The 25,042-nt window shown below is 47.8% G+C and overlaps 1 protein-coding gene across 3 annotated transcripts in view; it reads left to right on the top strand.

Moving 5' to 3' along the window:
• SHB (SH2 domain containing adaptor protein B) overlaps positions 1-22,606 on the top strand; it is a 148,004-nt gene extending 125,398 nt beyond the window's left edge. For 2 of the 3 annotated variants that reach the window (XM_050943142.1, XM_050943141.1), the window contains one exon: positions 18,916-22,606. In XM_050943142.1, coding sequence (XP_050799099.1) covers positions 18,916-19,099 — 184 coding nt within the window. In that variant the 3' untranslated portion in view covers positions 19,100-22,606. The remainder of the gene's footprint in view (positions 1-18,915) is intronic. The other variant, XR_007772998.1, reaches the window with a different exon arrangement.
• The last annotated feature ends 2,436 nt before the right edge of the window (positions 22,607-25,042 follow it).

The following is a 25,042-nucleotide window of genomic DNA, read 5'->3' as shown; positions in this document are numbered from 1 at the left end:
TGGAGACATCTTTAATGAAAAGGCTTTTAAATTACTGCAATTCCTTTTCATTTTTTAATTAATATGCTCTGTACAGCACTAAGCTGTTTATCGGCAGCATTTTCCTCCTACAGTGATCCCTCTGAACACAGAAGAATCTGTCAGAGGCCTGATGCGGATCTTACGCTCACGCGGTGCGTCAGAAAACCAGCTTGAGGCCTCTGGGTATTGCCATAGTATGCATATTTAATAACTTGTGTAATTATAGTCCGTTCTGTAATTAATATTTACACTTTTCAGGCCGTTGATGGACACACTTCTCACGAGGAGAGTTCATCTTTTATTTATTAATGGAAGGAGCATTTTTTTTAGAAGTGTCAGTTTTCCAAACTCGGTAGTGGCTTTCACGGCTCAGCCCATGGCTCCTTTTGCTCTGTCCGTCTGATGTGGTAGCCATCGCAATGCTCAGTGCTTTTCTGCAGCCATCCCAGAGCGCTGGACAAAGGAGATGGGATTTTACACATGTGTCCTGCTAGAGGTCACACAGTGGGTCAAGAATAGAACCTAGGAGTTCTGACTCTCAACCTCGTGTCCTGGCTGCTAGGCTACACTCTGGCCACTACAGAGTGACAGCCCCTGAGCCAGAAAGGCTCATTAAGGGCCACCCACGACCTTGTTCACCTCCAGCTGCCTGTTCTGGCTATCAGGGACTGAGAAGTCTGCTAAAGCCCTTGGGAGGGGGGTTTAGGGGTAGTGAGGAATACCTGAGACCCATACAAATGGCCCCAAAGAACATAATGTTTACAGGACCTGAGCTGGGAGGCGGACCCAGTGAGTGCTTTAAGAGCAGGAGATGGTTTCCTGCAGACTTGGTAGGCTTCCCGCCCAGAACTCCAGGAGCAACTAGCTAGATGTTCCCTTCAGCTTTTCAGGGGCAGTTGTCAGCTAATGGCTGATTTGAAGGGTTCCATCAGTACATCATTGTAGTTATGGATGTGACTGCATTGTGGTACAAAGCCTGTAGAAGAGATATTGGGAGAGCTGTGGCATCCAAAGGCAGATAATTGCTATAAAAATGGATTTTCTCCCACCGGAACCCTCTCCCACCAGTTTCAGAGGTATTGCACAGTTTAAAAAATGCAGCTCCTCACAAATGCACTCTAGTGAATGAACTGTAGCCACAAACGCTGATGATTTGTGTTGATGTATGTAGGTGTTGAATTAAAAAAAAAAAAAGGCAATCAGCTCTGAGATTAAGTAAATTTTTGAAACTGTGTTACTAGCAGTCATGCTGCAAAACCTTGTAATTAATGTAGGCACATTCTGGGCCAAAGAATAAAACCAGATCTTTGTTGTGTATCAGTGCATAAATCAATTGCATTAGAGGGCACAGAGATGGAGATTTAATTTAGAGAAAATTTTTCACCCTGTGGAAATAGGCTGCCAAGAAATTGATAGAGTACCAGCCAGGAGTGGATTTGCTATCTAAAGTCCAAATTACAAAGAGATGAAACTGACCTTTCTAAATTGCGTTTCCAAGTCGTCTTAAGTGTTGCTGAAGCTGAAGGTGCTTTGCATATTAATACATTTAGGAGTGCCACCTTTTCCATTTTGGTTCATTTAAATGGAGGTTCTTCTGTCTGTTTAAATTGGGATTGAAGTGTAATGAGTTGCTCTTGTCCCCAGTTGTTACATCACTCTCTGCCTGTGACTAGTATTTATATTGCTTTGGCACAAATGTCTCCTATATAGTTACAGAAGGGAGAAATGCTGATCTTTAGGTCATCCTGCATTAGGAACTCTCAAAGGGGCAAGGGGAATTCTGAAGGTGAAGTAACAGTTAGTAATTGTGCAACCATATGCGTTTAAAAACAGCGTTCATTTTCACCTGAATGTTGCTTAGATTCCTGAGCATTTCCTATGCAATGAAACATGCACCACTGCCTGTGAGGCTTGGAGGGGTTTTATATTGTGCGTTTGTGCCATTTTGAGACCTTCCCCAGTGTGTTTGCATTTCTTTTCTCTGTTTGGTGCACTGAGTTCCGATTCCAGGAAAAGGAAGAATGACACCCAGATTGTATATCAAGATTAGGTGTCAAGGATTGAAAGGTCTGTTCTTTAATGTCCCATGGCTGCTTTTTTAAAGGGCTGACGTCGGGTTGAGTTTTTTAATTAAACATTGACGTGAGCTTCTGAAGCTAGTTGTGTGTGGCATCTCTTGGTGGTTTTGTTTATTTCACAACATTTCGTTTTTATTTATTGAATTTTAAAATTGCATTAGGTGCACTGTACCGGGAGACTGGCTCTATGCCTACAAGTTGCAATAATGTTTCCATATTTGGCAAAAACAGTCTGCAAACTACTCCCCCTGTAATTGCCAAGTTAGCATTAAATATGACGACGACTCTTGTCATCCTAACTTCACTCAAATGTCATTGATTGAGTAATGACACCATAAACTGCCCCCCCCCCCCGTGTGTGTCTCTTGTGCCACAGGCAAGCCGTCCATGTCCAATCAGTGTAGAGTGGGGGAGGATATTTAGCCTGTGTTGGGGGGGGATTTTGGACTTTTTATTGTCTTTCCCCTTGGGGGAGCAGTCCATAGCTAGCTTTGAGCCGGTTCCTTCACCATGCTGACAGGTACTCCCAGCGTGGGGTGGGGGGGTCTGAGACGGGAATGCACTGCAGGTCCCTGAACGGCGCTTGGCTCTTTGAGAACCATAGGCAGCGGATGTGCATTAGAGCTCCCTAGACGCCAGCTCCCCAACATCTGTCCTTGCCCCCAGGGATACAGCAGAGAACCCGTCCTGGCTTTTCCTCAGCAGGGGGAAATAAAGTAGAATCCTGTCGCTGTCCTGGTGACTCCTGTCATGGCTTCCTTCTCTCCATATCTGCAACAGGAAGGGAGGCTCCACGGGGCAGCCAGCAACACTCACTCCAACACAGATAGGACTAGGGCCCTTTCCAGGAAGCACAGGGCAGCGCCATAAAACATGTCTTCTGCAGGTGTCAAAGCAACTATGCGTAATCAGGTCAGCACCTGTGATCTCCAGCATTATTGGCACTTTCAGTTCACTGTAAGCTGACACTTGAGTAAGGGTCTCCGCTCTCACGCAAGTGCTTTGCTAGTTATTGCATGTCCCATTTGGAACAAGAACTGGTCTGATCAGTTACAAATGCACAAGGCTAGATGTGCCTGTCCTGCTGGCACACAGGGGCGGGGGTTGTGGCAAAGACGAGGAATCCCTTTGCGGCTCTCACCAGTGTTTGGAGGCAGGTGAAGAATTCAAAGGAACAGGACCCACCCACCCCCCAGGACAGACATCTCAGGTGATCTGCCAGAGCCGTCAGGGCTTCTCAAGCAGCCCCAGGGCCCACGCATCTGGCTCTGGCCCCACTGATGCCACTAGAGCAGGCAGTAAAAGGGGGCACCACTCCCAGGCTGGTAACACCTCAAGCACTGGGCACTCAGCAGCAGGCTCCCGGTGGTCTTTCATTTATTAACACAGGTTCATGAAATATACCCAGATAATAGGGGGGGAAGTTGCTTAGGTTTGACTCCTTGATGCATCTGGCTCATCTGGGCTCCATCTCCTGAATCCAGTAGCATCTTAATGAATGGTCTGTATTTACATTTGAGACAAGTTGTAATGTCAGGCCCAAAGCAGGAGCGCAATACCGCACTTCTAATTTGGTAATAACCCTTTAAAACTCTGTTGCATGCTGTTAAGTTTTGGTAATATGGTGGTAACATCTACTTAGATTTCCAAGAGAGGACCCGGCCCGCCATGGTTATGAACTTCAAAGAAATCGTTCAAGCGGTTTAGTCCACAATACAGATGAGAAGTGACTATTTAGAGGGCGTAGGAGATCTCTTAACAACCAGCCTACAAGTTCTGTTTTAATTAGAGCCACAGTTATCTGTCCATATGTACAGACTCTAATGCAAAGTCATTCAGCCCATGGAATTCAGCGTGTGTCTGAGCAGCAGTCAGGTTTACATGACAGGGGAAAAATTACCATCTAGTAGGGCACTAATTCATGAATTCAGACTTGCATGTCAAGATGCTCAGTAAGTCTATAAAAAAAAAAGAAAATCTCTTGTGCAAGTGCCTAAGTATATGCTTGCTTGATAGATGGCTCCATGTCCCTGGGGTGAAGGGGAGGTATTTTCAGAATTAATACCATGCCAAAACACATGGTCATCTAGTGTTCTACAGCGTGGCAGCCCGACCATGCTTTAACCTCATCCGCACACTTTCTTCTCCAATCTTCAGCTTAATCTAAAAGTCCATATTCAGATCTATAACTATTGTATCTGTATTCCTTGCTTGCTCGGTGGTCTGTTTCTGACAGTCTTGGGAGTGGGATTCCCTTGGTAACACCCACCCCCAAATCCATATTCACCCTGGACTCGGTATAAGATTTGATAACCTGTCAGAGGCCAGGCTTTTCAGGGTTTAGGCTGATATGCCTTTCAAGCAGTTGCAGTTGGAGCCTCCCCCTCCCCTCACCCCGAGACACTGCACTGGCCTCGGTCAAGCATGAAGAAGTCAGCCTTTGCCCCAAGCTTCCTGGCTGATGTTTCAATGTCAAGCTTATGGCAATGTGGTTATTTTAGATGGAGATCTAAACATTGCAAAAATGTGTCAAAATAGGGCCAGGCAGCTCTGACTGGTGTAGAAGGGGAGTAATTCCACTTGAAGTCATTAGTCGCATCAGCATAAGCCTGGGTGAGAACAGAAGATACTTCTGGCATCTTCTACCAACGTGTAGAAAAATATTTACCGAGGGCCTGATTTTGCACACTCAGAAGCACGAATGTAACTCCCCGGGCGTGAATAGGCTGAGACTATCAATGTGAGTTGAGTTACACACATGCTTAAGTGTCTTCAGGACTGGACTGTAGAATAGAAGAGCCCAGATTTTGGAAAACCAGAAACCTTATACATATCTGTGAATGCAGCGAGACCAGTGCTGTGTTTTGGAAATCTTGAATAATCTAGTTAAAGCATTTCCTAAGCCCTTGCAGTGTAACTCAGATAGCAAAAGATAATCTTAGTTCCCTTTCCCTGTACAATTAGGGAAGAGCTAGGACATTTTTCATGGTTCTTCAAATAAACATTTTATCCAAAGTGGTTTTTTAATGTATTCCTACTCCTTTTATAATCTAAACAGAAGTGACAGGGCCCCTGCTGTTTGTAGATTGGCTTTCCTCAGAAGTACCCTGTCATTGGAAGTTATCCAACAGGCTAACAATCTGGCCCCTCTTTCAAAGCAGCTGATGGAAATCCTTTATAGAGAACTGAGGCTGACACTGCTGTAGCTTTCCCACCTGTTTGATAATGTTGCTGAGGGACATGTTATCAGCCAGTGCTAGAAGAGAGACGCTGTTAATTGCTCTGTGGAGATAGTTGCTGTCAGATACAGAATGATGTATCGTTATGTCATCTCTTCTTGGAGAAGAACACAGCTGAGTCAAAACCAAAAAAAACCCACTGCACGCACCAGAAGGTCGATTTCTACAGGCTTCTAAGTTGAGGATTCGGCATACCAGTCGCTAAAACCATCTGGGAACCAGAATTGGTTTCACAGGAAATTCTGCAATTTTGAAATTGAAACAAAATGTTGTATTTTGAAATTTCCCATGAAACAGTTTTTTTAAAAAATAGGTTTTGTTTCAGTTGTCTGTATAATATGTGGACAGTTGTTTCAAAATGAAAAATGGGAATAGTGCTTAAATGCTGAAGTGGAATGTTTTGACATTATTGAAACGCTTCGTTTTCATTTTTAAATGAGACGTCATCAAAATCAGCACATCCCATGGAAAGTTCCAATTAAATGGTGGTATCTTCTGATTTAAAAATAAATGGACAGAATTTTTGACCCGTTCTTTTGACCAGTCACCAGAATTTGAATAAGAATTTTTTAAATTATTTTTTCCTTTTAAAAAAAAAAAAAAAGAAAAGAAAAAAAACACTCTGGCATATGTCCGACATGCTGCCACTTTGAGCAATGCCAAAACAAGGTAAGATGAAATGTAGTTTGAGGAGCTGCCTATAAAGACTCCTCCCCCCAACCACCACCACCACACACAGGCACCCTCTCCTTGCAATTAGTTACTCAGCCTAAGAAAAATGCCTAGGAAACTTTTAATTCAAAGGTTCAGTTTCATGACAGTAGTTTTGCTGCAACATATTTCCCTCAGTGCAGCGTAACTGTGTCACACAAATTATTACATCAGTGTAAACGGTTTGGGTCTAAAAGTGTTTAAAAGGCATTTACTGCAGTGATTAGTGTCTAAAAATATTCACGCTCTGCATTCAAAGCCCAGAGAGATGAATGAAGTAAGAAAAGGCAAGAGAGGTAAATGCTGTATGTAGCGAAGCTTTTGGTTTGCTTCAGTAAAACAGGACCTTGGCAAAGAATAATTGTGCTAATAGACAGGAAGTCAGCAAAATGTGATGATATTTTTAGAAGTTGCTTATTGTACATAGGCCAAGATGTTCACAAAGGCCCAGGACCCAGCAACTTCTGTGGTCATCAGTAGGCATTGCTGGGTGTTCAACACTTAGATGGTCTGATTTTCAAAAGTGTGGTTTTAAGAGACCCTGGCCATGTTTTTGAATTTCTTAGATTTAGCGGACATCAACTTGGCAACTTACAACATTGAGAATGAAAAATCCAGAAATATTAAGAATACTAAAGACATACTAAAACTTAGGGATAAATTCTATTCTTGATTTTGCAAGTCAAACTAACTTGATATGTTTTTTGATGAGATTGCAAGTTTGCTTAAGATAATAGTATTGATGTAATATCCGGGGTGGGGACGGCTCTTTAAGGGGTCAACTGCAGCTCATGGATCTCGGAGCTTCACCCCGCAGGTGAGGGGGGAGGGGAGAGAAGAGACAAATTGGCACTCATGGCTCCAACCCTGCGGGGGGCACCATAGCTCACAGCTTCACCCTCGCAGGAGAGGGTGAGCCAGTGCTCTGGGCTTCAGCAGCCCGTGCTCATTATAATAGGAAATTGCATCACTTTCGTACTGTGATCGCCTTGCATGCTGCACACTACCAGTGGTGTTTACTGTTCATAAGTCACATTTTGAATAGTTTTTGACTTTTGTTAACCATACGTTAATTTCGTGGATGACAATGACATCTTCAAACTGTAAGAAGCACAAGTATGAAGAAGAAAACCGAAGTTTTCAGCCAGAATGGGAGGGAGACTTTGCATTCACTAGTAAAGGTGGCAAACCCCTGTGCCTTATCTGCAACGCTTCGCGCTCTCACTACAAAGAAAGCAACTTGAAACATCACTGTGAAACAAATCACAATAACTTTTACATACCCTCCTGGATCAGAATTAAGAAAAAACAAGCTAACTGCATTAAAATTATGCCTCAACAGTCAACAAGACAGTACTTTTGGCATTCAGTAAGGAAGCTGACACAACAACTGAAGCTAGTTTTGTCGTGGTATGGAGTATCGCTCATGCAAAACAATATTGTGATAGTGAATTTGTTTAGATGAATAGTGCAGAAGTGGTTGCAATTTTAGATCCAACTAACACAAAACTTCAACAACTAATATAATAAATTAGTTTCGTGCCACGCTACAGAGAGGTGGATTTCTCAGATCAGTGCTGATGTTGCAAGCAAGATGCAAAATGACCTAGAGAATTCTCTAGCTTTCCGCCTAGCTGCGTCAAATCCACAGATATTGCTAGTTGTGGCTTATCTTGTATATTTGTTGGCTGTGTTTCCGTGGATGTAATTGTGAAAGAAGAAATGTTGGACTTAGTGGCACTAAAAGAAACAACCCATGGTGTTGACATGAAGAACACACTTGATAAACGCTGGATAAACTTATCAGTGTTGCAACAGATGGAGCACCTGCAATGGTAGAGGGAAAAGTAGGCCTTATCGAACTTTTGAAAAGCGATCCCAAATTTTTGGAATTTCTCTGTTCGCTGCATCATCCATCATGAGCATCTCGCAGGCAGATATTTCAAGTATGGAAAATGTTATGAAAACAGTTCTGGAAATTATCAATTTCATCTGCTCGAGTGGGAAAAAGCATCAACAGTACAAAAATTTCATTGAAGAGCTGGATCTGGAAGCCAAACATAACAGCATCTCTTTTTATTGTATTGTGAGGTGGTTATCAACCAGCAATGTCTTAAATAGGTTTTTGGAACTGATGGAACCTATCAGTATTTTCCTTGAAGAAAAGGAAAAGTCCTATCCACAACTGAATGATGGGCAATGGATGCTGGATCTGATGTTATGCAGCATCTGCAAACTCCCAACTTGGCACTCCAAGGGAAGGGTAAGATTATTTCTGACCTTACTCAGACAGCCTTCAGCTTCCAGAACAAGTTAAAGCTTCTGCAAAGAGACATTGTGTCAAGAGACTTAAACCACTTCCCTGTCTCAAGAGTAGGATAAACACGTTGCCTAAAATCAAAGTAGAAGATCACTAACTCGAGGAATACAGAGGTAAATTATAAGGACTGCTTGGTGACTTTCAGTCCAGGTTTGAAGACTCACAGAAGCTGAGATCCTGCTTCACTTTTCTTGTAAACCCATTCATGGTTGATGTGACCAATGGTGGCTGTCCAATTCCCAAAACCATGGTTACAGAAACATCTACTGTAGAAATGGAACTATTGGAATTCCAGGAGGATCAGGCTTTAAAGATGTGTAAATCACAGTCTACAATTGAGTTCTGGATGCAAATACCAGGAATGAAGTATCTTCAACTCAAAAAGACTAGCATGCGACTCATTTAAATTGTGGCGCAACATAGTGCTGTGAATCGCTGTAGTCCATGATAAAGTTCGTAAAATCGAAACATCATGCAGTCCTTTCAAATCAATATCCGACTGAACTCCTCCATACTCCCTTGACAACATATCAACTAGGTTTCCAAAGACTTATGACCAGGATGGAGACCCGCAAAGCCTCTAGGTCTAGCAGTAATTAGCCACGGTACAGTAAGTAGGATGTTAAAATTCTTAAAAATGCGTGTGTACAGGTTGTTTGTGGCTTGCAGCTCTTAAACTGCTGAAGATTATTGTATGCAGCTCAGAGGGTCAGTAAGTTTGGCCACCTCTGTAATATATTTTGCCTTGCATAAGGCATTTGATTTGGTATCGCACAACAAAACAAACTAGAACGATGTAAAATTACCATGGCACACGTTAAATGGATTAAAAACTGGCTAACTGATAGGTCTCGAAATGTAATTGTAAAAGGGGAATCATCATCAAGCTGGTTTGTTTCCAGTGGGGTCCCATAGGGATCGGTTCTTGGCTCTACGCTATTTAACATCTGCATCAATGACCTGGAAGAAAATATAAAATCACCTCTGATAAAATTTGCAGATGACACAAAAGTTAAGGGAGTGGTGAATAATGAAGCAGACCGGTCACTGATTGATTCAAAGTGATTTAGATTGTTTGGTAAACTGACACAAGCAAACAATATGCATTTAATAGGGTTTAATGTCTGTGTATCCATCTGGGAACAAATGATGTAGGCAATACTACAGGATGGGGGACTCCATTCTAGGAAGCAGGGACTAGAAAAGATTTGGGAGCCGTGGTGGATAATTCACTGAACATGAGCTCCTAGTGTGTTACTGTGGCCAAAAGAGCTCATGTGATCCTGGGATGGAATCTTGGTTAGGCGCAGAGAGATTCTTTTACCTCTGTGTTGGGCGCTGGTGGATTGTGGCTGGAATCCTGTGTCCAGGTCTGGTGCCCACAATTCAAGAAGGATGTTGATAAATTGGAGAAGGTTCAGAGGAGAGCCACAAGAATGACTGAAGGGTTAGAAAACCTGTCTTCTAGTGATACACCCAAGATGCTCAACCTATTTAGCTTAACAAAGAGAAGGGTGAGGGGTGACTTGATCTCAGTCTATTTGTGTCTGCATGAGGGGAAATATTTAATAATGGGCTTTTCAATCTGGCAGAGAAAGGTCTACCACAATCCAGTGGCTGGAAGTTGAAGCTTGACAAATTCAGAATGGAAATAAGGTGTAATTTTTTAGGAATGAGGGTAATTAACCATTGGAACAATTTACCCAGGGTTGTGGCAGATTCTCCAGCCCTGACAGTTTTTGAATCAAGATGGGATGTGTTTCTAAAAGCTCTGCTCTGGGAATTACTGTGGGGCAGGTCTTGGGCCTGTGCTATGCAGGAGGTCAGACTGCATATGGTCCCTTCTGGCCTTGGAATCTATGAATTCCTGTTTGGTCCAATGGCACCCAAGTAACCAAAAGCAGGACGTAGGGCGCAGGTTATTGTAGCCACATTTCACAGCCTATGCGCATTCTACAAATGCTCCACGAGTGCAAGACCAGCACAAGGACCCATATGTAATGGTACCATTGCTGTAGAGGGTGGGCATCGGGCAGAGAAGCCATGCACACGCACTGTGACCCATAGCATACCATTCCACAGCAGCTACTGCTGCCAGGACCCCTGGCTGAAAGCTGTGCTGCAGTGAGCTGTAGCTGCTCCTGCTCTAGCAGCTGCGGTGGGGTTGCGTGGGCTGCACCCCCTGCTCTGCTCTGGGCATGCTGGACCCCCCCTAACTTGTCAGCATGCCCCCTTCACAGACTCCGCCTTCCCGAGTGCCCCAGAACGGAACGCTCCTAATCGTAAACCGAGCGGGGACTGGTGGGGGAAATGGGCATGAAAATGTTCCCATTTATTCACTGTTCAATGGATGACAGCACTGTGTGCAATTGACTACATGCATTCTGCCCACCTCTGTTGTCTCTAAGGTATTTATCTGCCTAATTGCCACTGATTTCACTGGGAGTTAGGTGCCTAAAAACCTATGAGGATCTGGGTCTTAGTTACTTGCCTCTGTCTTTGATTTTTGGGCACAGCAACATGGGGGAGAGAAACTTAAAAAGTCCCTGTAAAACCACACGGCCTGGCCGGTGGTGGGGTTTCAGGAGCAGGCTCGGGATCTGTAGCCAGGGCCGGCTTTAGGCCAATTCCACCAATTTCCCCGAATCAGGCCCCGTGCCTAGGAGGGCCCCGCGCCCAGTGAGAATCTCTTCCCTGGCTAGAGGTGCCTTTTTTATATTTACTCACCTGGAGGCGCTCCGGGTCTTCGCTTGTTCTGGGTCTGCGGCGGCACTTCACTGGCAGGTCCTTCAGTGCTGCCGAAGATCTGGAGCGAGTGAAGGATTCGCCGCCAAAGTGCCGCTGAAGACTCGGAGCACCGCCCAGTGAGTACAGGCCCCTTGTGTTTTTTTTACGTGTTTTTTTTTTTTTCGGTCTTCCCTGCCGGGGCCCTGTCAAAACTGTTCGAATTGGGCCCCGCACTTCCTAAAGCCAGCCCTGTCTGTACCTACTTAGCAGAGGCCTCGGTAACAACTGTGTCAAGAGGCCCTGAACATCGTGGGGCGGGGGGGGTAACAACTCCTATCATACATGCTTGAGGGTGCTGCATTTAGCTTTCAAAGTGCTACACTGATTGTTTTCTCGCCTTCATGCAGGATGGTGAAAAACGTCATCCAATATTTCTAGTTGCCGCCAGCATGAGCACAGTGATTGTGACTGGAGCACAGGCAGAGGGGGAAAGGGCTGGGGAGGAGTCAGGCTGTCATGCTGACGTTAAAGCGAAAAGATACGTAAACCAGCTTATCTCCAGCTTTCCAAAACCTTTTGCCTTGCAGCTGCATTTGAGCCTGGAACAACGTCCAGACCCAAAAAATTGGAGAGAATTATGAACGACTGAAAAAAAGTGGGCCGGAACGGAATGTTGAACCCGGCCGTAATGATGCAGTCACTACACTGGCTAAAAATAGCCAGTGTAATGGAACTAACAGAGCGCTGCACACTCTTCATTTTAAATATTTCCCAGTGGTTGCTCCGTGGCTCACTGAGTTAATGTAGTCGCCTTCCAGCTACAAAGACCTGGATTTATGTTACAGCTTGGGTTCTCAGGTGGAATGAGTGTCTGAGTTCCTAGTGACAGGTTTCAGTGGTAGCCGTGTTAGTCTGTATCAGCAAAAAAACTGAGGAGTCCTTGTGGCATCCTAGAGACCAACACATTTATTTGCGCATAAGCATTCATGAATCTGTCTCCATGTTGCATACCACCTGCATGGGGCAGGATCTTCTCAGGAGACTGGGGAGAGACATGGCAGGGGGGTGCAGACCAGGGTTGAGGTTTACTGCTGGGTCTGTGTGCTGAAGTGTATCCCCCGGCACTCTGCTCTGATACTTTTGTAAACCAGCAGTAAAACAAACGCTAGCACATTTTAAAGTCAGGGCAGCCTCTCTTCTTTCAGCTAATTGAAGGCTGTTCTTTTCAGGCACTTCGCTGTGTCCTTACACTAAGCACAGTGTTGCTGAAGAGAAGCCAAAGAAATGTAAATTCAGGATAATAAATGGATTCAGCAGATGGAAGTGTCAGACTTGCTTCAAAGTGAAGACAGGTGGGAAATGGGGTAGGAGAGTTGCTGATTTCCATCATTTTTCCCAAGATTGCAGTCTAATTTTTTGAAAATCTATTGTTTTGAAGTCTATTGTGAAGGTAACCAGATGTTCTGGTGATGGGGTATCTCAGAACATTCACTGTGATACGAGTGAGAGCGAAGGTAAGCCAGACGCAATTCCTCACCTGGGTAGCCTATTGGTAATGGAAGTCTTTTGGTCCTGTCTGCCTGCCTAGTAACATGGAGTGCTCTGTGCACAATGCTGTTGGGGATTTCAGGACCAGTTGTAATTAGCTAGGCTTGGTGGAGTCAAGCACTCGCAAGATGTGCGTTAGTCTCAGGCAGGCAGCCATCTGTGGGCAGTTAGTGAGTGGTGAGCGTGGGCTCATTTCCCTCCCACTCTAGAGCGAGTTCGTGTGTGCTACCTGTTGCAAGGAGGAGAGGCCATCCAGTGATGGTGTGATGAGAGCAATGATTGAGCCTTCTGGGCCCAATCCTGGTGTCACTGATTGCTGGATCAGGCTCCTCAGAACTACGGTGCAAACTGAGGAAAAGGATGTGTTCAGCAGAGACCTGGAAACCATGATTTGATGTGGAAATCTGTTTTATTCCACTTAGCTTGGAAAATGGTGGTGTTGATTTTCCCTGTTCTCCGGTCAGAGCAGAGGAGGCGGACAGTGCCTGGATACCTGTAATAGCATCACAATCGCTGGCACAAGCAGGCAGCCGTCCCACCTGCAATCACATACTATACACAAGTGTTTTCAAGTCATTTTAGCCTGAAGAGAAGTGATTTAACATAAGTTTACTCTGCATTCTTCATGAAATATGCATTAAGCAATTACAGCTGAAAGGAAGAGGGATAGGGCAGGCATACTTTCTGCAGGCGATGTGCACCAGCAGCTGCGACAATGTGTAATGTATTATTAAATACCTTGATTATTAGGAGGGGACCGTTCCTATTATTAGGGTCTGTCTAGGCAATAGTATTTAATAATCCTCTGGATCAGAAATTGCTTTTTGTTATGCTAATGAACAGCGTTAGCATAGGTATGAATGGTGTTCTGTATCATTTGAAAGCTTTGGTGCATTAATTAGGCAAGTCACCCGCTGGGAGGGCTGTGTATTTATGGCTTGCTCCTTCAGCTTGTTTGATCAAAGAAGCAGAAAATGACCTAAGCGCTCTGCTCTTTTGGAGAAACAGGGCTGCTGTTTCTGGCTTCTTGAGCATTGCTGTAAACTGATGGTGGCATTACAGTGATCTTAAGAGAAGCTACATTTCGGTGGGTTTGTAATCAAGGGAAGAACCAACTGCAGAAATCTGACCTTGCCCTCAAGTGAGGGTCTCTGGTATGTAAGGTACTGGAGAAACCCACAATTATACCGCACTTGGTCTCCTTCCGAACAAAAGATTGGCAGCGAGTGTCAGTCAGAAGTTAATCTCTCCAAAGCGTCAGCTGCTTTCTGACTAGCATTCTGACGCCATGGCCAGTACCACAGCTCACCTCTGCTGCTGTCTGCCTGGTAGCCCTCTCCCAGCCTTCTGTCCCGTTCCCCAGCCAGCTGGTCCAGGCCTGGTCTGACCGACTGGGCTGTAGTTGGCAAGAAATATAACAATCATGAAAAATCAGCAGAGGGGTTGTGATGTTCGGTTGTAGCAGGATTCTCCAAGCCTTAGGGTCATGTTCTCTAGTTCCTGGTGTGAGTGGCCCACGCCCCTCCAACTGGGCTGGGGGATGTTGGCAGGAGCAGATCGGGGTGGGGGGTGCATGCCCATATGCACCCTGGCCAGAACCAATGACTCCAAAGCAGATGTGGTCCTTCATTGACAGTTGTCTTTGGGGTCAGGCTGGGCCTTATGCACAGGTGCAGTGAGGGGCTGCTTGGGGGCTTGCTCCTGTTCATGCACAGTCCTGCCTCCCTTCGCACAGTGACACCGGAGCAGGAGGAAAAGCGGTTAATTGCTGGACTCTCCACTTGCCAGGCTGTCAGCCGTGGGGCAGCCTGGGCCCTGGACCCCACTGTGCTGTGCTGAGGCCCCACTCAGGAGGCCTGGATGTGGAAGCAGCAAGGGACGTTGTCAATCTGAGTCCTGTATTCCCTGACCCCTGTGTCTATTGCTTGGCCACTTGGCCAACACCCGGTCACGTGTGCTAGGCCCAGCCCTTCCTGTTCTCTGCCCTCCTCCAGAGCCACCCTGTCACATACACGCACAGGCTGGAACCTGTCTCCTCCCTCACCCTACACAACTCAAACCCAGAGTGGCTGCCTCTCCCTGATGGCCAGAGTTCACACGCATCCAGGATCTCCCCATCTCCCACCGACTCTCTAGGGACATAGGACAAGATCTCCTGGGTCGTCAGGTCCAATCCCTGCTATCGCAAGCAGCCCCTCCTATAATCCCCACAGCAAACGTATCCAACTCTACCTCAAAGCTAGGCAGGTTGTCTGCCCCTCACCATTCCAGAGCTTCGCCGCTCTGGTGGTTAGGTACCTTCTTTTCATTTCCAGCTTGGATTTCCTGCTAGCTAGTTCATACCCCCTCTGCCATGGCAGGCTCCTTCTCCGCTCCACTGTTAGGGGTGCTCTGACCACATCAGTTCCTCTTTGAAGCCCTCCGTTAGCTTACTACCTCACCCAGTCTTTGTTCTGGCTTTCAAGGCTTTCCCAGCTCTGCTCCTGCCACAGTATCCAATGGCATAACTGCCATCTCCAGTCTGCCAGGGACACCAGCCCCAGCCCCTCGACCTGCAGGGGTTCCCGTGCTCTGCCCCCTGTGCAGCGTCGCCCACTCTGAATGGAGTTGCAGGGCCATTGCCCTCCCATTGCTGGGTGCGGCGTCGCTGAGGGGAGTGTGCAGGTTCCGTTTTAATGGAGGCCAGTGCTGCTAATTAGCAATCTGGCAGCCAGCTCCATTGAGCTCCTTGGTTCCTTACACTCCCCTTGTGACTTTCTGGCCCCTGGGCTAAACTGGCTCGGGCAGCCCGTGCTGCTGGAGCAGGGCACAGGGAAGAGCGTGTGTGCGCTGGAGAATAGGCTGTGGTGGGCAGAGGAGGCTCCATCACACCGAATGCGTGGCTGGGTGCTTGGAGCTGGGCAGTGAATTGCCCCCGGAGATCTGACCCAGCCAGCTTGTCCAGTGCAGCCTCAGCATCTCGCATCTCTGGGGCTCTCGGAAAGGGCCTGGCTGTGTTTCACCAGTCGCAGCATTGGGTCGGTTATAACGACAATGTCCATTCGCGGGGAAAGGCCAAGAAAATGGGAAGGGAGGACAGCGCTTCCCTGCTGCTCTCTCCCCCGTGGGGTGGATGTGGCGAGATCTCCGCCTCTTTATCTGCCTTATCCCCTGTGCATCGCTGTGGTGTAGCACTGGGTGTGCTGAGCAGGGCGTGGAGGGGAAGGGAGTGTGGCTTCCTCTGAGTGAATGTTCAGGACACTCATTCAGTGTGTCCCCATCGACTCATGCAGGCGCTAAGGGACTGGATAACTAGTCCAGCCACATCGCTGTGAGCCAGAGGCCCGCTGCAGACACCAGCACACTGGGAAAGAGAACAGCTGTTGGCTGTCTGAGGAGCACTCTGCTAACCCCAAACATGTCCCCCAGAAGTGTCTCAGCCTGGGGGGTTGAAAATGCGGTAATATGCTAGTGCAGAAGCGAATGGTCTTGTGAATGCAGGGGGGCTGGTTGCTTTGAGGACACTAACTGTTCTGGGGTGACTTCATAGTATTTAGCATTTGCCTGGGAACATGAAGAATGTTAACTCCTCTTTCTTCCTTAATATTGTTAAAAGTAGCACGACTCCACCCTTATTACCTGAGCAATAGACCTGAAGACATTTAACAGCCTGCTGTCCAGTTCTGACCAGATTCTTTCAATTCATATGCATCTACTACTCTGATCCTGCTAATTTAATGGCAGACTCATAAGCCATTTACCAGCAAAGGAAATAGACAATAAACTGAAGGGAAGGGGACAATATATCTCCTCATAAGAACGTATTTAGAGATGTCACCGTTGGCTTGCAGGAAATCGTTTAGAGAGCAATTTAAGTTTCAAAAGAGAATCATTCCTGTAAAAAATTGAAATCAAAATCAAGATTTTTAAGCTTGGAAAGCTGTAATTACAGGGCCTGCGGTGATTTCTGCTCAGCAGAGGAGGGTCATTTGCCGCAACAAATCTGGAAAAGCTGAGCTTTCATCTCTTCCCTAGGAGATGTTGTTTCTAGCACATGGAAGGAGGGACCTCTTCCAAACATCGTTTTCACAGAAGGGTGATGGGTTGTTTTTTTTTGTTTTTTTGGTTTTTTGGGTTTTTTTTGCTAAAAATTAAATGTTGATCTTATTCATAAAGTAATGCTGCATCCTAGTGGAAACGGCGGTGGAAAGATGGCTCTAAGGAAGCAGTGCTAATCACGCTACAACTTGTTGCCTTTTGCACCATGTCCAGCAGTCAGTGCCTGTTGTTTTTGTGTCGTCCCCGCACCCCGACCGCCACTCCCTGCAGGGATCCAAGCTACGCTGAGTGGGCGTGTGCAGGGCTTTGATACCAGTACCGGAGCCCTGTGTGCTGTGTAGTGAGGCCTGTGTCCTTGCACCACCTGGCAGAAAAGCAGAACAGATCCCTGTAGTGCCCAGGGCCTGGAGTCCAGGGACGATGTCTCCAGGTTTTCTGGCCCTAGCGCTGCAGTTCTGCTCCATGCCCATGGGTGGGGTGTGGGTTGGAGGCTGCTCTTGATGCTTAGTAGCTCGAGCAGTTGCTGTGTAACTGACTTGCCTCTTGCATGGACAGCCTACACGTCATTGCATTTGCCTGTCGTTTGATGCCCGTGGAAATGAGGGACGCTGCTCGCTACATACCGCCACTGTATCCTGTGCAGTTAGACAACCCCTGCCCTTATGAGGCAATGCACCAAGCGGACTAGTGCCAGGGCAGCTCTGAGACATGCCCCCCTTGCTATTGGCCAGAGGGGGCGTTGCAATTCGATTCCTCCCCTACCCTCACTGTGCCCATCCCCTCGGGAAGGGGGAATTAAGGCTAATTGATACAGCTGGGCATCCAGGCAGGGAGCCAGGGACAGAAAATGCTTTATATGGCACCTTCAAAGCAAATCCCTGCCGTCCTTGGGCTCGCTCAGGGCCGGGTGCCGAGATGGCTTTGGGCAGGGGCATGGGAGCACACAAGAAGCCGCCTTCCCTTGCACCGCTGCCATGTAGACATCTCACCAGAACTCACTCCTGCTCGCCGGCCCCTCCCAGGAGCCAGCAGTGAAGAGAGGGCCGGGAGAGGCAGGGCCACACTGGCACCGCCCCATCCTGGCTGGCACACAAGTGGAGGTCCTGTTCCCATCCCCTGACCATGCCCAAGGAGCTGCACTGGCAGGATTCTGGCTCCTTGTTCTGACCCCATCGCCACAGTCGCTGCTGGAGACAGTCACCTGGTGGGGCAGGGTGGCCCCACACCACCCCCTGTGCAGGGCTGTGGCCAGAAAGCCCTGATCCAGCCTGTAAGACGCTTCTGTCCCTGTCAAGGCCCAGGGAAAGGCAGAGCCCTGCTGTGTTGGGAGGGTTCGGCTGGGCTTGGGAGAAGATGGGCTTGTTCCGTCCGCAGAAGCCCCTGTGCAGGCGCTTTGAGGATTGGACTCCACGGGGCTTGGGGCCCTCGGCAGCAGGATTCCAGCCGCCTGCTGATTCAAAGGATGTTGCTGGGCCCCTCTCGGAAGAGGGTTTGCACAGGTGCCTGTTACCTGCTGGTGGGAGTTGGAGTTGCCAGGGGTTAGGGGCCGGAAAGCTGCAGCCCGATTCCTCTGCAGCACCTGAGACCCCCAGACCACCCTGGGAGAGTTCAGTGACCTCTGTCCTCTTGCAGGAGCTGACAGAGCAGGACCTCGCCTCGCGTTCATTTAAAAGGCTGAAAGTGTCACCTCTCCAGGCCAGGGCCCTTGTCTTTTCCCAGCCCGAGTTCCTAGTTAGCCACAGCAGGGAGCTGGCGATGCTTAGCTGTCCTAGAAGGGGCCACCAGCTGTTCTCAGGCTGCCCTGCCCCAGTACAGCTTTGGACCGGATCGGACCAGTGCCTTGCTGGGATCCCGGGGGAAGGAAAGGGCTGAAACCCGAGAAGTTTCTGGGAATGAAGGCTCAAAGCCATTGAAAGGGCCCGTTATCTCTGGGGCCTGCCGGGCACTGGTCCATGCGGGCTGGCGTCAGCACAGAGTCAGGGCTCCGCATTGGCATGGACCGGCTGCCTGTGCTCATGCAGGGAAGACCTCACGCTGCTCTGAGTTTTTGGCACAAGGCAGAAGATCGGTGTGAACGTTCTGTGCTGCTGGACCGTCTCACTGTTCTTACGCAGCAGTGGCATGTTGCTGGCAAAGAGGAGCTGCTTTTTGATGCTGACCTCTTAACTGTGTCCGGGGCGGGGGAGGGAGGGGTGTGCAGGTACTAACACCCTCTCCTTTGCTTCCTTCACAGGAGCAGTCAAGGTTTTATGCACATGAAACTGACAAAAACCAAAGAGAAATACATCCTGGGTCAGAACAGCCCCCCGTTTGACAGCGTTCCAGAAGTCATCCACTACTATACCACCAAAAAACTGCCCATCAAGGGCGCAGAACACTTGTCCCTGCTTTACCCTGTAGCTGTCCGGACCCTATAACACTCCAATTTCACTCCTTCCTGTGGATGGGAGGTGACGAGCAAGCAACTAAGCAGGAATTTAATGCTGCATCGATGACCAGAACTCAGAAACTCGAGGTTGAAATGGAGATGTCCTGCCTTTCATTTCTGATGTGCGCTGGCTGGCTGAAAACTGTTAGCCAGTCCTGTGTGTGTGGTACTCTTGCACTACTGTGTTTCTATTTCCATGTGATGAGACCAGAGAACCTTCCTGGGGGATGTTTCTGTGAATGAAAAAATGTTTCCAAATTCAAAGAACTGCCATCAAGGGTAAATAAAGCCAACATCTTCTTTCAGTCAGGAAACTTCAAGGATATTTGTTCTTTCACTCTCCTGACTTGATACCTGTGTATGATCAAATAATCTTCCACTGGTGACATGCTGTCCTTAACAGACACTCAAATGGATGCAGATTCTTTCAGGGCTCAAGGAGAAATCAGTACATGACTGGCTTAACGTGCGAGTCCTTGCAGCGCTGCTCACTCACCCCATGTTTGTGTCTCTCTTCACGCACAGTTTGTCAGGATGATCCAAACACAGAAGTCTCTTGTCTCTCACAGTGTGACTAGGAGATCTTAATGAGTAATTTTACAATAGCAAAATGTGTGTGATTATTTATGAATAGGGTATGTAATTAAAATAGTGGTTTAATATATATATTTTTATCGTTTTTTGGTACATTAATAAATCTCTGAGGGTTACTGAGTTCATTTTGCAAGTGTCATTCCTAGATCAAGGCAGGCAGTTGGTTCTCATTGTCCGCTATGCCAATGCAGCGGGCGCTGATGTGTCAGCAATGGCAGTATGTCATCTGAATGTGACAACATGCTGGGTTTCAGAGGCCACACTTCTTGTGCTCATTTTATCTGGGCAAATATTAGTCCCACTGGGGCAACTGACCAGCTGTATCCAACATCCTTTCCACCTCCGGCATGGAAGAGCATGTGATGGATGGGTTTTCCAGTCTCCAAAAGAGATGTACAGTGTGTAGGAAAATGTGGCTCTGTGTATTATGGGGAATTCTTGAAACTTGCATGTGAAGAGCCTGGTGCCCCTGCATATGAAACTACTACAGTCACTGGCATTTCCTCCTCCAACAGAATATCCAGAGTCATGGAGTTTAAGGCCAGAAGCGACCACTAAATCATCCCACTGACATCACCCAGCGCCTACACACTAAACCTAGAGATGGAAATGAGACAGGGTCTTGCAGCCCCCCGGACACAAGACTTTCACGTGCTGCAGGCACAGAGCAGGAGGGACTAAGGGGCACCAGTTCCTGAGGTCCCTGTAATGGGAGGGAAATGATTAAGTGAGAGATACCCAAACAAGCCTGGCCAGTGACCCCCACCCCACACGCTGCAGAGGAAGGTGAAACCACCCCAAAGTCACAGCTAATCTGACCTGGGGGAAATTCCTGCCCAAGCCCCTGCATGGCAATCAGTTAGACCCTGAGCATGTGGGCAAGAACCAGCCAGCTGAGCTCCTGAGAGAGGCTGCTCGATGCCACCTCCAAGCCTGGTCCACCCTGCCCAATGTCCCATCTCCAGCCAGGGCCATCAGTGATGCTTCAGAGGAAGGAGATCCAAAAATCTCCCCCTGGCCCGAATACACTGTAGGGGGAGGAATCCCTTCCTGACTGCTGCAGGTGGCCAGCTGAAGCCCTGAAGCATGAGCTTTAGGGTGAGCCCAAGGGCTGTTGGGCCCTGACCTCTGCCCTCACAAGCAACTCTGTCATACCCCATCTGTGTGTAGCTGTATCTCATTACTGTCAGCTGGAGAAGCTGTACTACCTCCACTGTGCAAATGCAGCGGCCTCCCCAACTCAAGAGATGGCTGGCACACTCTTTGTACTCCTGCTGAATAGGATAACTGACAAACTGTTTGCACGTGAATGCTGGAACTGGTGAAATCCAGTAGCCAGGTAGTCCTGATCCTGGTCTGTCATCACCTTGCTGTCTAGAACATTCTGTATTTACACGTCAGTGACTGGAGCAGAGATTTGGTTACTTGCAGTTTACAGACTTTACAGACTGCAATAAGGCTGTGAAAATGTCTGTTATTTAATTGACCTTTCTCTCCAACTCTCTCCCCCTCATACATGCTTTGAAATAAGTGCTGATTGAGAAGTGTGATGGAATAATCATTACTCTAATGCCTGTAAAATACTGCCTCATTGTACTGTATAATGTGAAAAGAACCTCCAGGAGGTTCCGTAATGATGTTTTGCTGCCTGGTGTTCCTTTTAACCCTATCTGTTCCAGATGTGAATTGGGTATAGAGAATTCCAGCGTTAGTTAGAAAAAGTTTGTGAGCTGTTTGTTAATACCAAGGAGAGCGCTGTGTAATACCGTGGTCAGCTCATGAACGCTGCGGCTGAATCTGCATTGCAGGAGCGTGGCTGTGGTTTCTTTACCCTTGAAGTAGGGGTTGTGTGATGGTCTTTACAAAAGGCTGAACTTACCCTGCAGATCCCTTGTTTCACTGCTCCTCAGTGACTCCCCCAGGACACAGGCAGGCAGTGGTATCCCAGATGTTACTTCTCAGATATGGGGACATGGGGACCACTTTCAGTTTAACATTGGGGCAGGTGGGGGTGGAGAGAGATTGTGACTTGGGCTACGTGGGTCCCAGTGCATAGAAATAAGGACGCTTCCTTCCTCGCTGGAGCAGGCCAGAGGCGAATTCCTAACTCCCCTCTCTGTTCCTCCAGAGCAAGGAGGAACCCTGGGAAGGGTGTGCCCGAGTCCCCCTGTCTCCAGGGGTGGGGCAGCTTACACACCATGCCTGGCTCGGGGCTGCCCCAAGGCATAACCTTAGCCTGGCCTTCCCTGGCAATCCAGACGTCCAAGCTGCCCTTTTCCCTGTTTCGCATGTTCAAATGTGTTTTGTTTTTATTCTGTGACTTGGCTCTCCGTGGGTTTGCAGTGGAATAATCAGTTTAGATCCCCATCTCTTCACCACGATGAAGTGCTAATAACAGGAGTCAGTTAAGGGAGAGCCTAGCCAGGCTTTTATGAGCTGGCGCATGGAGGGGGAGGAATTGTCAAGTAGGGTTTTGTACAAGGGCCGGATCCAAATGCCATTGATGTCGGTGGGAGTGATTTCCATGAACAGCGGATCGGGCCCGACGTGATGAATGCAGTCAGATCAAACCCCTACAGCCATGCGTATAGTACGTAATACAACTCGAGAAACAAACAGGCCTGGGCTACCTTAGAAAATTAGGTAGGTTTAGCGATGTCAGTCGGGGTGTGAATAATCCACCCCCAGAGCGGCCTGGCTAGGTTGACCAAGTCCCCATGTGGGCAGTGCTAGGTTGACCTAGCTGCCAGCCTTCAGAGAGGTGGGTCACCTACGCTGCTGGCAGAGCCCTTCCCCTTGGCATAGGGGTTGCTGCACTGAAGTGCTCCTGGAGCATCTTGGTGTGGACAAGCCCTGAGTTTGGGAAAGGAAATCGTCTCTCCAACCAATGTTTTCTAATGGGGGGGGGAACTTTTGAGAAAAAATAATATTGCTCAGTAACTGCAACATAAATAAAACCAGGAGTTTGTTTGCACTGTAATGTTGTCTTTGTTTATTTAAGTGATTGTATGAGATTTTTCCAGTTTAAAAAAACAAAACAAAAAACCCTTTGTAACGTACAGTGAAGATGTGGTCTGTTGCAGTTTGTGATATTGCTTATGGCTGAGAGAACAAGTAGCAATCATGCCTGTAAAGCCCATTAAAAGTTTATTTTAAAAAATTAGAAACCTCTCCCTTTTCTTCCTCTAATTGTGGAGATTTCCTCTCTGTCAGCATGTATTGAGCTTTTCATGAACAGCTAACAATTGAAGCTGCTATTCTCTTGGAAAGCAACTTGCATTCAGCTTTCTTAGGTTTTGTACGGCTGGCGTGTCAGCAGCATGCAGTGAAAATAATCATTATGCCATATTCTATTTAGTCCACATTCTGCCAGGCATCTCAGCCCTATTCAATAGTTTGCCTTGCCAGCTACCTTCAGTTGCTTCATTTCCCCCAGAAATCCTCCCCTCTGCTGAGGGTACAACACAAGGTCTAGGGTAGTGGTGCCCAGACTTTTCATGGTGCCCTCCCCTACCCCCTTATCAGTAATGGAATCTGCCTGTGCACCCCCCACCTCCCCCCATTACTGCACAGTTGGCTCAGCAGAGGAGCTTGGGCTGATGGCAAAGCTGGGGAGTGGGAATGGGAGCTGGGGCTAGAGTCGGAGAGGGAATGAGGGTGGAGCCAGGGGGAAGAGTGGAGCTGCAGCTGGGGTCAAAGCAGGGCTGGTTGGGGTTCCCTCCTTGGCCCCCATGAGGCTGGCCCAAACCCTGCCACATGCCCCTCCAACATTCCTCTGTGCCCCTCCCCCCCGGCAGCATGCACTGCACAGTTTGGGGACCACAGTCTAGGGCAACATTTTAATGCCACAAGGCACCACTTTAACCCCGGGGTGTACGGGCAAGGAGACCCATGCCCTGCAAGCGTGTGTTTGGCTGGGAGACCCACTCTACCTCTTCCCTGTGTTACTGCCCTTGGGCACTGTTACTCTCCAATGCATAAAGCAGTAGGGTAAAGGTGATTGAACTCCAGACCGTTGTGGTGCAGCTAGCATGGAGTTGATCGTTGTGGTTGTAGAACTTGGACTATCTGCTCCTGCAGGATTTTTCCACATTATGCAGCATTTGCCCTAGTTTGCAGCGTATTAAAATGAAAATCAGTGATTATCAAATGCCTCTGGGGCGAAAGGTAGATAGGCTTATTCTTTTGGGAGGAACCAAAAGCAGAATCGTGCCGAAGCAGACCCCTGCTGGGTATTAATATGAAGAAAAGAAACTGCATTGAATTCAGCCCATTAATATTCCTACCTGTTTATTATTATTCATTTCAATCTGAACTCAGGCAGGTCCTTGCCATCTGGTGGCTAACGGGACTTTCTGTGTCACGTGAGGTAGTGCTTTCGCCATGGCTCTGCCCAGCCATGCCAAGAACCTGCATATCCGTGGCCCCTTTGCTGAAATCAGTCCCAGAAGGTGCAGGTTCTGAATGGGCAGAGTTGGTGCCCAACTTTCCAGCAATAGTTTGTGTCTTCAGCTGCCCAATCTAGACCACAAGTGGCTGCTTTCAGAGGTGCTGAGCGCACCTGCTCCCGACGACAGTGGTTGGGGCTGTGAAAGCTTGGCAGTGCTTTAAAATGGGCCCCCCAAAATAAGACAGCTGTTACGAAACTAGGCTTCGGCACCCCGACTTCTTTTTCCCACCAGAATAAGGGGCAAGGCCCACGGGGGCGAACTGAGAGATTCCCACTGCCTTGGGGACTGGTCCCAATGGCCACTCCATCGACTTCCCTGGGGTTGGATCAGACGCCCACTGCTGGGCAAAGGGAGTGCACAGTGGGTGGTGTGTGACTGTCACTGCACGCAGGCACAAACAGTGGCTCTAGGGGAGAATCAGGTCCTCGCCTTCAGTGCTGCCCCTGGTACCTTTCTTGAGCCCTGATGTCGCTGCCTGGGACGCGGCCCCACCAAGCTAGACGCAGATATTAGGGGTTCTTAATGTAGGCTGCTATTTACCCACTGCAGCTTCCTGTTCACACAGGGGAACCCACCTTGAAAATAGGCTCGAAGTGAAATGGCCCATTCTGGCTGTCTGCACCGTCTGAACTGGAGTTAATGCAGAGAGGAGAACACGTGGGCCAGTTAGAGATTGTAACTTTCTTAGCATGTTCTAAATTAAATCCCGGACATGAGGCTTGATGATGGGGTAAACTCATGGCAGTATTACAGTCTGGGAGTTCTGCCATTGACTTCAGTGGGGCCAGGATTTCACCCATTATTAACACTAATTAACATGTCACATCTTCACTTTTTAAAATTCACATTTTTCCTAGAGGTGAATACGCTGTTGGGAGCCTGGTCTG

The sequence above is a fragment of the Gopherus flavomarginatus genome, chromosome 3, assembly GCF_025201925.1.
Source record: "Gopherus flavomarginatus isolate rGopFla2 chromosome 3, rGopFla2.mat.asm, whole genome shotgun sequence".
Lineage (NCBI taxonomy): Eukaryota > Metazoa > Chordata > Testudines > Testudinidae > Gopherus > Gopherus flavomarginatus.
The sequence above is the reverse complement of the archived record's forward strand: the minus strand, read 5'-3'. Positions and strand labels throughout refer to the sequence as shown.